General features: G+C 38.4%; 1 protein-coding gene and 1 long non-coding RNA gene across 2 annotated transcripts; both read right to left on the reverse strand.

Moving 5' to 3' along the window:
* Window positions 1–349: 349 nt before the first annotated feature.
* LOC104455919 (putative receptor like protein 25) lies at window positions 350–1,265 on the reverse strand. The gene is made up of 2 exons (XM_010070623.3): window positions 1,238–1,265; window positions 350–1,152 (listed from the first exon to the last, which is right to left on the reverse strand). Exons 1-2 carry the CDS (start codon window positions 1,263–1,265, stop codon window positions 350–352), a joined length of 831 nt encoding a protein of 276 aa, XP_010068925.3.
* Window positions 1,266–6,984: 5,719 nt separating this feature from the next.
* LOC120295544 lies at window positions 6,985–8,269 on the reverse strand. Its single transcript, XR_005552928.1, has 2 exons — window positions 7,492–8,269; window positions 6,985–7,396 (listed from the first exon to the last, which is right to left on the reverse strand). It is a non-coding gene; the product is annotated as an uncharacterized LOC120295544 (long non-coding RNA).
* Between the last annotated feature and the right edge of the window lie 7,327 nt (window positions 8,270–15,596).

A 15,596-nucleotide genomic window follows, 5' to 3' on the forward strand; every position in this document is an offset into this window, starting at 1 on the left:
CCACAGCATATTAAGCTATTGAAAACTTTGGCTGATCTATCAAGTGAGGTCTTCACTTCTGATTCTCCATAGACAAATAAAGCTAGGGGCATAAGAACATGGAAAAGATAACTACAAATTTTAATGGCACTTGCTTCATTTTGTTTTTTTTCCCTTTTAAAGCCATGTGCTTAATAGATGTCATTGTTCTTCTTTCTTAATTCAACTGATATGGAGTTGCATCAAAACAATAGATATGGAAGACATTAGAAACAAACGTCCCTAAGGGAAATGACTTTTCAAGCTAGTCAGGTGACATCTTTAACTGAATCTATATTAAACAATATAAAGAGACATCTCCTCAACAATTTCATTTTCTAAAAAATTTGATGGCCTTCCGCTTTGGCTTCTCCATCCACTCGGCTGCCCTTCTCTCCAACATTCTCACACCTTGCATGAGCCACTTGGGTCTTCGTGTTTCAAATGCAATATATGCTATAGAAATCCCAATTACAATTCCCGATGCATAACCTATCCACACCGCTTTTTGTTTGAACCAATTCTCATGTCCTTCATGGTCAAAAATTGACGAGGATGATGGTGAAGGAGGTTGAGCATCGCTAGGGCATGCTTTTGACAACGGAGTTCCGCATAAGCCTGGATTCTCATTGAACGAGTCATTTGAAAATGTGCTCAATTGCTGGTCCTGAGGAATTCGATCGGTGAGCTGGTTCTTTGAAAGGTTTAAGTACCCAAGGAATGTCAAATCTCCCAATTTTCTAGGAATTTTTCCACTAAGCTTGTTCGAAGAAAGATCAAGCCATTCAAGATTAGTCAAGTTCCCCAGAGTCAGGGGGATGGAACCTGCAAACTTGTTATGAGAAAGATTGAGCCCTATGAGAGACTTAAGATGTCCAATAACTCCCGGGATATCCCCATGAAAAGAGTTGTTCGACAAGTCAATGGTTGTGAAGATGGTCAAGATCTTTACTAGCTGAATCTCTAGCCCTTTCATCCTCACGGTCACGGAATTTTCATATGACCACGCTCTGGAAGACGGTGATTGTGTCATATACAATGATTTGTTTTGCCCATCTTCACCATTCATCATGCTTTTAAGGTTCATCACCAAGTTGGCCGGCAAAGGACCACCAAAATTGTTGTTGGAGAGGTCTAAAATGTGTAACATGGGAAAGAGGGGAGCTCCCCTAGGAACGTTTAAAAGATTCTTAAAATTATTGGACCTTAAAACGAGTACCTTCAATTCTGGGAGAGTTCCCAACCATGTTGGGAAGGTATCATCTATTTGATTGTCACTGAGATCTAGAACTTCCAAATTTTCACATTTGATCAATGATCGGGGCAATGTGCCTTCTATCCAATTTCCACTCAAGTCAAGAGTCATCAAGTTATTTCTTGAAGAAATTGATTGAGGAATTGTGCCCTCAAAGTGATTCATTCGCAGGTTCAAAACTTGCAAATTGATACTAAAATTTGTTAAGCATTGAGGCAAGCCACCGGTTAAGTTGTTGTTAAGCAAGTCAATGACCTTAAGCATGGTGACATTGCATAACAAAGAAGGGATCTTTCCCATGAAATTATTACTTGCAATGGAATAATAACTTGTGCTCAGCGACGGAAGTGGAATTTGCCCTTCAAACTTGTTGTTGGATAAATCTATTATTTTTAAGGAGGAGTTTGAGAAAACCTCTATGGGCAACCGTCCAATAAAATTGTTTTCGCCAATAAATAAAAAAAAGCGACTAAAGGAAGTGAGGTTGATCTCACCATGAAAATTGTTGGATTGCAAATTAAGGACTTCCAGATTTGGTGCTTCTAGCCAATGTGGGAAGATATCACTAAACTCGTTGTGGCTGAGATCTAGCGATTTTAAGTCGACGAGTCTAAGTAGCGAGCGCGGTAATGTCCCTTCCAATCTATTGTAGCTCAAACTTAGAAATTGGAGATTGGTTATATTACCAAAACATGATGGCACATTCCCCGATAGATTAGTCTTATACAAATATAAATTTTGAAGTGAACTCAATAGGCAAATCGAAGAGGGGATCTCACCGGTGAAATTATTGGAGGAAAGGTCAAGAATGGACAATCTCTTTGAGAGCAAATGTTGTATACCCCCCTCAAGCTGGTTATTGGAAAGATCAACTTCCAATGTATCATGAATCATTCCCCCAAACCACCTTGGGATCTCCCCACTAATGCTATTGAAAGACAAGTCCAGATATTTAAGGTCTAGGAGATGGAGGGAGATATTGGGATGGAGAGCGCCACGAAGCCAACTACAGCCAAGACCGAGGCTGATGACGCCACCCATGAATTGGTCACATTGGACACCGTCCCATGAGCAGCAGTCCACCCCCTTATTCCATGACTTTGTCTTTGGATGACAAGGGTAGAATCCATTGGTGGGGGACGCCGTGCTATCAATCACGAAGGAATTCGCAAAATGGACCAAGGCATCACGTTGATATGGAAAGCAAGGCGAGGGAGGCAGTGGGAGGGGGGTTGGGGGTGGGCAGGACTATCGGGATATGGATTGATGCAGGAGATATGTAAAACGGGCGAGTGAAAGAAAAGGAGGAAGTAGAAGAGGTTGAGGGTTTGATGCCACCCCATTTTGCAGTTTAAGCAAGCGAGGGGTTCAATTTATTAAGTGTGAAGTGAGGGACACAAGTCTCTGATAAGACGAATTCAACTTGCCTTGTGGGTTGGGAGTTAATTTAGTATGCAAGATCCACCCACTAGAAAAAGCCATTAGATCCCCACCATTTTTTGTTTTGGTAATCATTTATCAATTTTAAATGCCGCTAGACTATTAACGTCACTCCATTATTCACTTTAGCACGCGGGTGAGCGCATTAAGTTGGACAACCCTTGTGAAGTGATCGACATGTCTTCTCTAGAAGGTCACTTGGTGAGTTCACAAAATGAACTAGCTTCTCTAAAAGCTCTGTCGGTCGTATTGTTGACTATACCATTACCATAGTGATGTTTTCCAACAGGGCTAAGATGGAGGACTATCGCGGGCCAAATTAGTCCTAATTGATTAATATTACCAGAGAGACTTTGAAATACATAGGTAAAGTTTCATACCTATTTGTGCGATCGCTGAATTTTTTCATTTTGCCTAAACATATGACTTGAGTCCCGTACCAGAAGCTCTGCCACCCCATCATTTACTTCAGCGGAGGAGTGAGTTTATTGGCCGTGGGGATAGGGATTCAACTCATATAGCCCGTTTAATTGGCCATGTTATGAACACAAGTCTTCCCTGAAAGGTGTGTCGGTTGGCTTATGCCAAACGTGAATTGCGGTTCCGACTGCTTTCACCGAAGTCTAATTATAACGAGATTGGATTCCCATGTAAAAGCGTTCTAGTTTTGTCAAGAGTCAACAACCTTTGGAAAAGCAAAAATAAAGCAACAAGAAATGGCTTTCCAAATGACCAGAAAAGGACGTTAAGGTAGAACTGAATGTCACGTTTCCTTTTTCTTTCGGGTGATTTAGTTAATTTCGTCTCTAAGATCACAAGACACCATGATTCAGTTCATTTTCCTAGAGTCCCCGCTAAGAAAAGACAAAAGGAAATGTTTCTTCATTGTAGGCTTCCTTTGTTATGCAAAAATAAGTAATCTAAGGATGCGTTTGGTAACGATTCTGTTTCCGGAAGTAGATTCTGATCAGAAATGATTTTTTTTTTTTATTTTGTTCCCGGGAACAGATTCTAAGCATTTTAAGCTGTTTGGTAACTGTCCAAATTTTTTTATTCTGGAATAAAATTGTGTTTGGTACCGTGCTCATTGATTCTATTCCAAATCAATTTCTTTTAATTTTTAAATAATTTTTATACTTTTTTCATTTTTTTTTCATTTTCTTTTCTAGGCTCGCCTAGCCTCACCGAGGCTTGGTCGATGAGTGCCGGCAACGCTTTGGTGAGGTCATCGGCTTGAAGAAGAAGAATAGGAGAAAAAGAAAAAAAAAAAAAAAAAAAGAAAAGAAAAGGAAAAAAAAGGAAAAAAAGAAAAGAAAAAAAGAAAAGAGTATACAAATTATTTAAAAATTAAAAGAAATTGATTTGGAATAGAATTAATGAGCACGGTACCAAACACAATTCTATTCCAAAATAAAATTTTTTGGACAGTTACCAAATAGTTTAAAATGCTTAGAATCTGTTCCCGAGAACAGAATAAAAAAAATCATTTTTAATCAGAATCTACTCCTGGGAATATAATCATTACCAAACGTGCCCTTAGATTACTTATTTTTGCATAACAAAGGAAGCCTACAATGAAGAAACATTTCCTTTTGTCTTTTCTTATTGGGGACTCTAGGAAAATGAACTAAATCATGGTGTCTTGTGATCTTAGAGATGAAATGAACTAAATCACTTGAAAGAAAAAGGAAACGTGACATTCAGTTTTGCCTTAATGTCCTTTTCTGGTCATTTGGAAAGTCATTTCTTGCTGCTTTATTTTTGCTTTTTCAAAGGTTGTTGACTGGGCAAGGCCCGCCTGGCCACTGGTGGGGCTAGGCGAGCCTCGCTGGGGCCAAGCGGGCCTCGTCGGTGACCGGCAGTGGTGGACGGTGGCGCATGGGCGGTCGATGAAGAATAAGAAAAGAGAAGAAGAAGAAGAGAAAATGGAAGAAGAAGAGTTGTTTTGATTCTTAGATTTGTTCCCCAAACAAGAATCAACTTTTTTTTTTTGATTCTGTTCCAAATCTACTTCGGAAAAAAAAATAAGAAATTTGTTTCCGGAACAAAATTTTACCAAACGCGATTCTATTCCCAAACTATCCCCGGGAACAAAGAATTAGAATTTGGCTCTATTTGGATGGTTACCAAACAGGACATAAAAGTAATCGCTTATATCGCTTCAGATAATTAGTCGATTTAAAATGTTTTCATTATCCATAATAATTTATTTTTGAACATTTTCGTGATTGATGAAAATTCATTTTGTTCATTCATTTTTGTAAACAATACAAGAGATCGTTTTTTTTTATAAATATATTATCTAAATAGTTCTTTTCTTGGCGAAACAAACGAAGCTATAAATCTCTTGAATTTGACGTAATTTACTTAAAATTATAGTAACGTTGATTGCACTTATGGATAGCGATTGTACTTTATGGATTGTAACTTACCAGCATGGTTGTAACTTATTTGCCCTTGCAACTAGTAATTTACCTTTATGAATGGTAATTAATCTATGGAGTTCGTAACATTAAGATATTAATACTTAGTAATTGAGCAATAAGCTAATAAAATACCTCGAAGTGTTGTATGTGATGGCAGTCATGCTTAGTAATTATCCTGAACAATTGTAATTTTCCTACAAGTCTTTTTAAAATACAAGTTAATAACCATTCTTCGCATAATAATATATCTTAAACTCTCGTGAGGTTGAATATCCAACCGTCCCGAACTTTCCATCAAAAATTTTAATCAACTTGAATTCATCATTAATCTTTTTTTCCTACTCTTAGTAACTTGTCTCCATAATCGTAGCATTACTTCATAATTGAAAGGCCCATTTGGTGAGTAATTATCCTCATATGTCGTAGTTTTTCTTAAACAAAAGTACCATAAGTCATAATATAGTCCGCAATTTTTCTTTAGTGTTTGTGAGTTTCCAGCTTTTCAAAATCATCAGCGGTTGAAATTCTTTTTTTACTTTTAATTGACAATCAAAGTTATATGGGAGATCGGTCCCGAAAATTGCGTGATCTCCAGTATTCAACTATGAGTTAGCATGGGATTGATTGATTCAGATTTTATGTTTCCTCTGTCCCTCTAGAGACTTCTTAGTGCCTTACCAAGGAGATTTCTCTGCACTGTCCATTTTTTTCCACGCTCATCCATTCTCTTTTGCTGAAAATGCGATTAAATTTTCAGTGTGATGTTTCTTCCTCAAAGATAGTAAAGATTTTTGCGAATTATGTGATATTTTCTTCCTTGACATTTCTTTTCCATTACGGTGCTACCCGATTGACATACGTGAATTGAGAAGACTTTGTGAATGATCCTATTATTTACTATATCGAGCTCGACGAGAAAAATTGTGCTTCCACATTTTTACATTGCACAATATAAAAAAATTGTTATGGTGAGGCAGCCAAAGCTGTGCAAGAGTACTGCATCGAGCCAGGTTGATCTTGGTCATGAGTGTGGAAGTAGAGAAGTATAGATCTCGCTCGTTAAAAAGGTTTCGAGATCCGAGGTACGCTGATTCCTCCTAGAAACGTGGTAGTCTAATTTCACACCATCGGTGATGAACTACGGAGCATCTTCCTCTGTAATCCGTAACAATCCCTTGGAAAAGCCTCCGTCTCTCTGTCCATCATTTGGAGTCTCATTGTGGCCATCTCCTGGATCGCTATAAACAAATGCAACCTCCCGCTGCAAGAAGGTGAGGCTCGATCTATAGTAAGATGACCTGTCTTCTTGCTTTCGGGTTTGGGCATTATGGGCATGAGGATTTTCCATGAGGTTTACGCTTTACAGCAACAGGCTTCCTTTTTTTCTCCTTAGTTGTGTTCGGCTTTGCATTTTGGGTTGGGGGTCCAATGATCTTTGATACGGACCAGCGCTTGGCCGACCCAAAGAAAGAAGTTCTTTCTGGTCCGGTTTTGTAAGGTTTGACAAGAGATGCTGAGTTTGTATGTTGAGTGCCAAAGAAGATACCCTTCCTTCGAATTGTTGGGCAATTTCATCCTATAAGACAATAGCAAAAGGCAATCATACACAAGCTTGCTCGAGTTGATTTATTGTCTATCTTTCTTCGGTGGGCAGACTATGCACAATTATACGGATTTCCTTGAGATTGCTTTTGTTTTTGGACTAATCACGCAAAATCCGCATGAGGCATCAACGAATCATTGAGTTAAAACCTCTTGTTAATATTCTGTAGAACACAACTTAATGAGACAGAAGAGGAAAAAAACCAAAGACATTATGTTCCATCTGGAAATGGAAAAAAATAGTTCAACAAGCAAGCAAAATTTCAGATTTTTGGCACAGCTGGAGAATTCATACAGGCCTTTCTCGAGCCACAGCATTAGCAGTTGCTTATCTTACATCAATATATGCTGAAGGAGCTATACCGTAAGTACCATCCAAGCATTTCAAAATTACAAGCTCAAATAATCATGTTCAATCTAACGAAGAAAAAGCGGCAAGAGAAGAGCTTCTTCGTCCAAGAACTATTTTGCACCCCGAGAACTCACTTGGCAATAGCCAAGCATGGCAAACAAGATAAGAGGTGAACCGGCAAGAAAGGTAAATAAATTCTCCCAGGGGCGCGCGCACGCACTCACAAATGCAGGAACGAAATGTGATATTACCGATTTAATCGAACTGCCCTCGCTTTTCTTCTCGAACATCGGGTCCCAGTCTCTGCGACAATTCAACAAACATCTCAACCGCATGAGCAGCTAAAAACTCAGACCAAACGCCTCGAGAGAAACAACCACGCATTGCAGAAGCATCACCCCGCAAGCATCAGAGCGTCCAACACCTCTTGCTCCATTGAAGCCACTCTGCAATTCCCCATTCCAAAGGCAAGGATCAATCTGTAATGCTACGCTATTGGGCCACTCCATGAAGCCCGTGAAAGCTCCAAATCGCGACATCTGGTGGTTACATTCTTTTCCCCGGTAGTACCCGAGGATGCGCTTGATATGGGAATTGGAGAAAGAAGTGAGCTCCATGCCCCAGTGGACGGCGCGCCGAGCCTCGCGCTTCTTCTGGACGTGGCTCTTCTTGGCGTCGGAGGAGGAGTCGCTGCCGTTCTCTTCTCAGGGATTGTACGGCGGCGGGCAGTTGGGGAATCTGAGCCCCGCGCGGCTGGTAGCGGACGTCGCGGTGTGCTGAAGGGACCACTGCCTGGAACAGATAGTGGTCAGGATGATGAAGATGATGACAGCGACGTCGTTCCAAAGGGTGAAGGATACAAGGGAGAGGGGGGAGAGATGACGGCGCGGTGATGGTGGAACCTCGGCCACTGCCAGAGTGGCCGTACCAGTTGAGCCATTGCCTTCTCTTTTCAGGACGCTGGCTCCGTGGCTTGCGTTACAGAATTCATCGCGTCATAAATTAAGAGCAATCAATTGGAAATTTTTGGGTGAGCCGTAGAGTTCTATTCATTGACTCAACACAAAAGAGACGCCGGAGTTATCATCGAGGCATTCTCGTAATATGGACATTGACAGACTGATATGATGATATAGATTTCACGGGTGAATCGCTTCCATTATCATTCAATCTTTGCCACATAATACACAGCAAGGACACAGCAAGGAAGTCTTTGTTGGTTGTTCTTGAATCCGTAAGAATCAAATCTTTAATTATGTTGGAATATGTCAGTCGCCATTTCTCCGTTTCCCTGTCGACTCATGTTCTCCATCAAGGACAATGTATAATAGCTTCCAGTCCACACAATCTACTACCGACCTGCGACTTTCAACAATTTTGGTTTAATTCTTCAGAACATATTTCCTCAGTAGATTAAGTTATTGAAAACTTTGGCAAAATTGTTAAGTGAGGTCTTTGCTTCTGATTCTTCCTGGATAAATAAAAGCTAGGCGCATAGGAAGATGGAAAAGATATCTACAGATTTAATGGCGTTCACTTCATTTTTTATTTTTGTTTTTTGTCTTTTGCTTCTTCTTTTTTTTTTTTTTTTTTTTAAAGTCGCGTGCTTAATAGATCTCATGGTTCATCTTCTTAATTCAACCGATATGGAATTGCATCAAAATAAAATATAGGAAATGAAAGTATTAGTATAAACATTTAGAGGGGGTGAATAAGTGTGAAGATTTTTTTTTTTTTTGCAAAAAGTAATAAAAATATTTTGTTTTTGAAACTGAGTCTGAATAACAACAAACTTTGAGCGAGTTCAGATTTTAACAGTTAAATAGAACTATAAATAAAATAAATGAGTTTAGGGAATAGAATAAGAACACAAAATTTATAATTGTTCAGCTTAGATCAAACCTACGCCAACTTTCCCACGAAGACAGTCTTCTGCTGGATTCCACTATGTAATCAAAAAGAGATTACAACTTTGAGTGCAAACACTCAATGATAGATCACACTATCTCACTAAATCACTTTTTTGGTATTTCTCTTACGATTATAAACGTTTAAGTTCACCAAAGACAAGTGTATGATCAAAGGTTGCTTAGACTTTAGAATTATAAATTCTATACTCCGTCTCTTACTTGCTCATCGGTCTTTAATCTCCTTAAATACTCCTCCACTTCTAAATTAGCTGTTGGATAGTATCTAGAGGATCATCTTCCCATCTGCCCATTGGATAGATCTGTATCTAGAAGATTTAGTAGCCATTAAGTGATGGAAGTAAAATCCCAAATTGATTCTGATCACCCATACAAATAGAATTTTGGTTTCTATAAGTAAAGTTTCTTCTTATAGAAAGTTCTTGTATTCAATATCCAATTGTTAATTAATTAGATTGAGTTAATCAAATCAATCTTGATGTAAAATCCAAGTTAGATCACTAGCCGTTATATGTTTGGGACTTGTGTTACGTTTTGTCAGGTTGTTTCGTTCTGAACATACTTGGTTCTGAGTCTGCTACGTTTTAAACTTGTGTTTCGTTCTGGACTTTGTCACGTTTTGGACTTATGTCTCGTTCTGTATGTAAAGTCTGAGTGTCTTTAGGGCCCGTTTGGTTCGGCTTTGGGGAAATGCCCCTAGGAAAATGCAAATACCTATGAGGTAAAGGGGTTTTCCGAAATGCTAGACTGTTCGGTAAACTATAACTAAAAAGTGCTTTAGGGAAATGCAAGACTGTTTGGTAAAATCCTTTAGTGTAACCAAATTAAGTTTTTAGTTTTAGCATTTTTAAAATTGCAAAAAGAAATAATGATTGTATAGCATTTTACATTTTCATGTTGAAAGTAATGTAAAAATATATATTAGTAAATTTATTTAAAAATTATATTAAAAGAATTTGATTATAGAGTAGATGCAAAGCTCAATTCTTGGCCTAGGGTTCTTTTAGGTTTGTTTTTAACTTTGAATATTTTTAAAATTATTGTAGTATTATTCATTTTTGTTAATTAATGATTATTCTAGTGTATCGATAAAAAGTTGGCTATTGATTGTTAAAAGATAAAAATGACAAAAGAAGAAGAAGAAGAAGAAGAAGAAGGCAAACCCAACATTTGCAAAGAGTTATTATTATTATTTTTTTAAATATAAAAATAAAATTCGATGAAACTCCGTCACTGATTAACGGCGATTGGGGTGTGGGGAAGACGATTGGTTTTAAAAAGAAAAGAAAAAGAAATCAACGAATGAATGGTAGAGGTTGACTTGCATTTCCAAAATGCTGAAAGCCCAAAGCAGGGTGTCTGAAGTAGAGTTTGAGTGTCTTCAGTCGGAAATAGACTTTACAATCTGAACATAAGTTTGAACATATTATGCTTCTGAACATATTTAGCCTTAAGGCCTGGACACAGTTTGAATGAGTTCAGCTTCAGCATATAGTTTGTTTTCTAGTTCTTTTAAGTATAAACTTTGATAATATTCTTTATATGTTCTATCATCTACATAGTCTATTACTCAACCATTAAACACGTTAATAGCCTTTGATTTATTTTGTCATATTCAAAACATTATAAGGGATTTCCTTAATAAGGAAGACATTAGAAACTAACCTCTTCAAGAGAAATGACTTTTCAAGCTAATTAGGTGACATCTTTATTCACTGAATCTATATTAAACAATATAAAAAGACATCTCCTCAACAATTTCATTATCTATGAAATTTGATAGCCTTTCGGTTTGGCTTCTCCATGCACTCGGCGACCCTTCTCTCCAACATTATTACACCTTGTGTGAGCCATTTGGGCCTTTGTGTTTCAGATGTAATATATACTATGGAAATCCCAATTATGATTCCTGATGCAAAACCTATCCACACCACTTTATGTTTAAACCAATTCTCATGCCCTTTGTGGTCAAAAGTTGACGAGGATGATGGTGGAGAAGGTTGATAATCTTCAGGGCATGCTTTTGACAATGGAGTTCCACATAAGCCTAGATTCTCATTGAACGAGTCGTTTGAAAATGTGCTCAATTGCTTGTCCTGAGGAATTCAACCGGTGAGATGGTTCTTTGAAAGGTTTAAGTACTCAAGGAATGTCAAATCTCCCAATTTTCTAGGAATTACCCCACTAAGCTTGTTCGAAGAAGATCAAGCCATCAATGATTAGTTAAGTTCCCCAAAGACGGAGGGATAGGACCTGTAAAGTAGTTATGAGAAAGATTGAGCCCTACAAGAGACTTAAGATGTCCAATAACTCCTGGGATATCCCCATGAAAAGAGTTGTCCAACAAGTCAATGGTTGTGAAGATAGTCAAGATCTTTACTAGATGAACCACTAGCCCTTTCATCTTCACGGTCATGGAATTTTCATATGACCAGTCTCCGGAAGACCGTGTCATATACAATGATTTGTTTTGCTCACTTTCACCATTCATCATGCTTTTAAGGTTCATTATCAAGTTGGCTAGCAAAACTCCCCCAAAATTGTCATTTGAGAGGTCTAAAATGTGTAACATGGGAAAAAGTGAGCTCTCTAGAGAACGTTCAAAAGATCCTTAAAATTGTTGGACCTTAAAACGAGCACTTTCAATTTTGGGAGAGTTCCCAACCATCTCAGGAACGTATCCTCTATCTGATTGTCACTGAGATTAAGAACTTCCAAATATTCACTATTGACTAGGGATCAAGGCAAAGTGCCTTCAATCCAATTTCCACTCAAGTCAAGAGTCATCAAGTTATTTCTCAAAGAAAATGATTGAGGAATTGTGCCCTCAAGGTGATTCATTTGTAGGTTCAAAAATTGCAAACAAGTGCTAAAATTTTTTAAGCATCGAGGCATGCTACCGGTTAAGCTGCTGTTAGGTAGGTTAATGACCTTGAGCTTGGTGGCATTGCATAACAAAGAAGAGATCTTTCCTATGAAATTATTACTTGCAATGGAATAATAAAATGTGACTGGCGATGGAAGTGGAATTGGTCCTTCAAACTTGTTGTTGGACAAATCTATTATATATAATGAGGTGTTTGAGATAACCTCTATTGGCAACCGTTCAGTAAAATTGTTATTGTAAGAAATAAATGTGAGAGTCTAAAGGCAATGAGGTTGATCTCACCATGAAAATTGTTGAATTGCAAATCAAGGGATCCCAATTCCGATGCTTCTAGCCAATTTGGGAAGATACCTCTAAGCCCATTGTGACTAAGATTTAGTGATTGTAAGTCGACGAGTTTAACTAGAGAGCGCGGTAATGTCCCTTCCAATTTATTGTTGCTCAAACTTAGGCTTCGGAGACTAGTTATATTACCAAAACATGGTGGCACATTTCTCGAGAGATTATTGTTAGCCAGATCTAAAATTTGAAGTGAACTCAATTGGCAAATTGAAGAGGGAATGTCACCGGTGAAATCATTGGAGCCAAGGTTAAGACGTGACAATCTCTTCCGGTGCAAATGTTGTATACCCCCCTCAAGCAGGTTATGACAAAACATTAAGATTTTCAGGGTATCATGATTCATTCCCCAAAACCACCTTGGGATCTCCCCACTAATGCTATTATAAGACAACCACAACTGTTCAAGCATTAGGAGAAAGAGGGAGATATTGGGATGGAGAGCGCCATGAAGCCAACTATAGGCAAGATTGAGAATGATGATGCTACCATTGATATGATTGCATTTGACACCGTCTCACAAGTAGCAGTTCACCTCCTTATACCATGACATTGTCCTTGGACGACTAAACATGAGACAATTGGAAGGTGATGCTGTGTTATCAATCACGAAGGAAGTCAAAAAATGGAGCAAGGCATTGCATTGATCGGGAGGGCAAGGCGAGGGAGGAGTAGGAGGCAGGGGAGGTGGGAGAAGGTGGGTTGCGGGGTGGGCAGTGATATTGCTAGTATGAGTACCTAGAGGGGGATGAATAGGTATATAAAGAATTTTTCTCAATCAATTGCACAATACTAGACAGTTGGAGGAAACGATAATCAAAGTAAGACTGAGAGAAGAGAAAATTGAACACGCGGTTTATAGTGGTTCGGCTTATATCAAGCCTACGTCCACTCTTCTTCACCGACAGCCTATTGGCTGGATTCCACTATGAACAAGAGAGAGGTTACACGGCACGCTTTGCCTTGATTCCACAAAGTGTAGATGTTCTACCACACCTCCTCAAGATTTCTCACAAATATAGACTCTCTCTTTCGTATACAAGTATTCGCTCAAAGGATTTGTCTAAACAAAAAGAGCTTCAGACTTTGGAATTCTTCTATCGCGCACTTCTTGAACAACTAAGACAGTCTTCCTTATATACTCCTTTATGCCATCATACCCGTTGGCACTTACCAAAGGAATTCCTCCAATCTACCCGTTGGACGGAATCAATTAGGAAGATTGTCCAAGCTATTAAAGGAACGTGTTGATAGCCCATCAATCTGTTCGCCCATACAATCGGGATCTCGGTTTCCATAAAAAGCGAACCTTCCAATAATATTTATGCAATCACCGGATCTTCAATTTATCGAGTCAATCTTCGATCAATCAAAGGACTCCGTTATGTCTTCTCCAGCCACGAGATCTTCTCCGGTTGATAAGGTTAAATCCTCAACGGAACATCCAGTTCTGATAACATTTCTACAACGGATTAGAGACTCACAATGAGGATAGACTTTGAGTCTTGAGTCTCGGCTGTCCGGAGGTCTTCAGACTTTGAACAGCAGAGTCTGCAAGCCTTCAGACTAGACTGATAGAAACGTTTTGTCAACTTCAAAACACTTCAAGAAGATTTCTCCAACAGGCAGGACTCTCAGGATATGGATTGGTGCAGGAGATATGTAAAAGGGGCGAATGAAAGTAAAGGAGGAAACATAAGAGGTTTAGGATTTGACGCCACCACATTTTGCAGTTTAAGCATGCGAGTGAGGGGTTCAATTTATGAAGTGTGAAGTGAGGGACACAAGTCTCCGATAAGGCAAGTTTAACTTGCCCTGCGGGTTGGGAGTTAATTGAAGGAAGCCTTGAGTTGGGCGTGTAAGCTTAAGGATGGTGTGGGTTTTCGATGGATAGCTTTTTCAATCTCAATCATAGGTTTGAGAGATCTACAATATGCAAGATCCATCCACTAGAAAAAGTTCGTATATCTCCATCCTTTTTTTAAATCATTTATTAATGTTAAATGCCACTAGGCTATTAGCGCCGCTCCATTATTCGCTTTAGCACCAAGGTGAGCGCTTCAATTTGGACAGCCCTTCTAAAGTCTGAAGTGATCGACACGTCTTCTGTAGAAGGTCTGTTGGTGGGTTCATAAAATGAAATAGCTGTTCTAGAAGTCTGTCGGTCGTATTGTTGACTATACCGTCACCATAGTGATGTTTTCCAACAGGACTAAGATGGAATACTATTGCGGGCCAAATTAATCCAAATTGTTTGATATTACCACAGAGACTTTGAAATACATTGGTAAAGTCCCATTCATATCTGTGCGACCACTGAATCTTTTATTTTGCCTAAACACATGACGAATCCCCATTCCAGAAGCTCTGCCACCCCGCCATTCACTTCGGCAGAGGGGCGAGTTTATTGGCGATGGGGATAAGGATTCAACTCATCTAGCCCCTATGATAAGCCGAGTTATCAACGCAAGTCTTCTATGAAAGGTGTGTCGGCGGGCTCATGCTAAACGTGAAGTACGGTTCCGACTGCTCTTGCCGAAGGCTAAATGTAATGAGATTGGATCCCCAGGTAAAAGCTTTCTAGTTTTGTCAAAAGTAAACGACCTTTAGAAAAGCAACAATAAAGCGGCAAGGAATGGCTTTCCAAATGACCAGGAAAGTTCGACAAAAAGAAAAAAGAAAGAAGAGAGAGACCAGAAAAGGATGTTAAGATAGAACTGAATGTCACATTTTCTTTTTCTTTCGGGTGTCTGTTCATTTCATCTCTAAGATCACAAGACACAGTTATTTGGTTCATTTTCCTACAGTCCCATAAGATAAAAAAAAGGAACCGTTTCGTCACTGTAGGCTCCACGTAATTCAAGAAAAGTGAACAAATTGGAAAACGTTATCTTAAAAGTAATCGCTTATATCTCTTAAGTTAATTAGTCAATTTAGGATGTTTTTATTATCCATGACAATTTATGTTTGAACATTTTCGTAATTGATGAAAATACTTTTTGTTTATTTATTTTTGTGAGCGATACAAGCGATCATTTAAATATATATATATATATATATATATATATATTATATTTTCTCAAATTGTTTATTTTTCACAAACCAAAGTGAAAATCATAAATAGGAGTTTAAAGTTTATTTATTTTCTCAAATAAGAGTTTGAAGTGGACATTATTTTAACTAAGAGGCTGAAGTGTCCCCATTTTTTCAAGTAAGGGTCTAAAGTAGACTTTCTTTTAAATAAGAGTCTCAAGTAGTCATATTAATTTTAAATAAGGGCCTGAACTCATTATTTGATGAAGAGCAATTTCGTCTTTTAAATTTTTTTATTATTTTCTATTGTTTCTTT

Source organism: Eucalyptus grandis, chromosome 7, assembly GCF_016545825.1.
Source record: "Eucalyptus grandis isolate ANBG69807.140 chromosome 7, ASM1654582v1, whole genome shotgun sequence".
Lineage (NCBI taxonomy): Eukaryota > Viridiplantae > Streptophyta > Magnoliopsida > Myrtales > Myrtaceae > Eucalyptus > Eucalyptus grandis.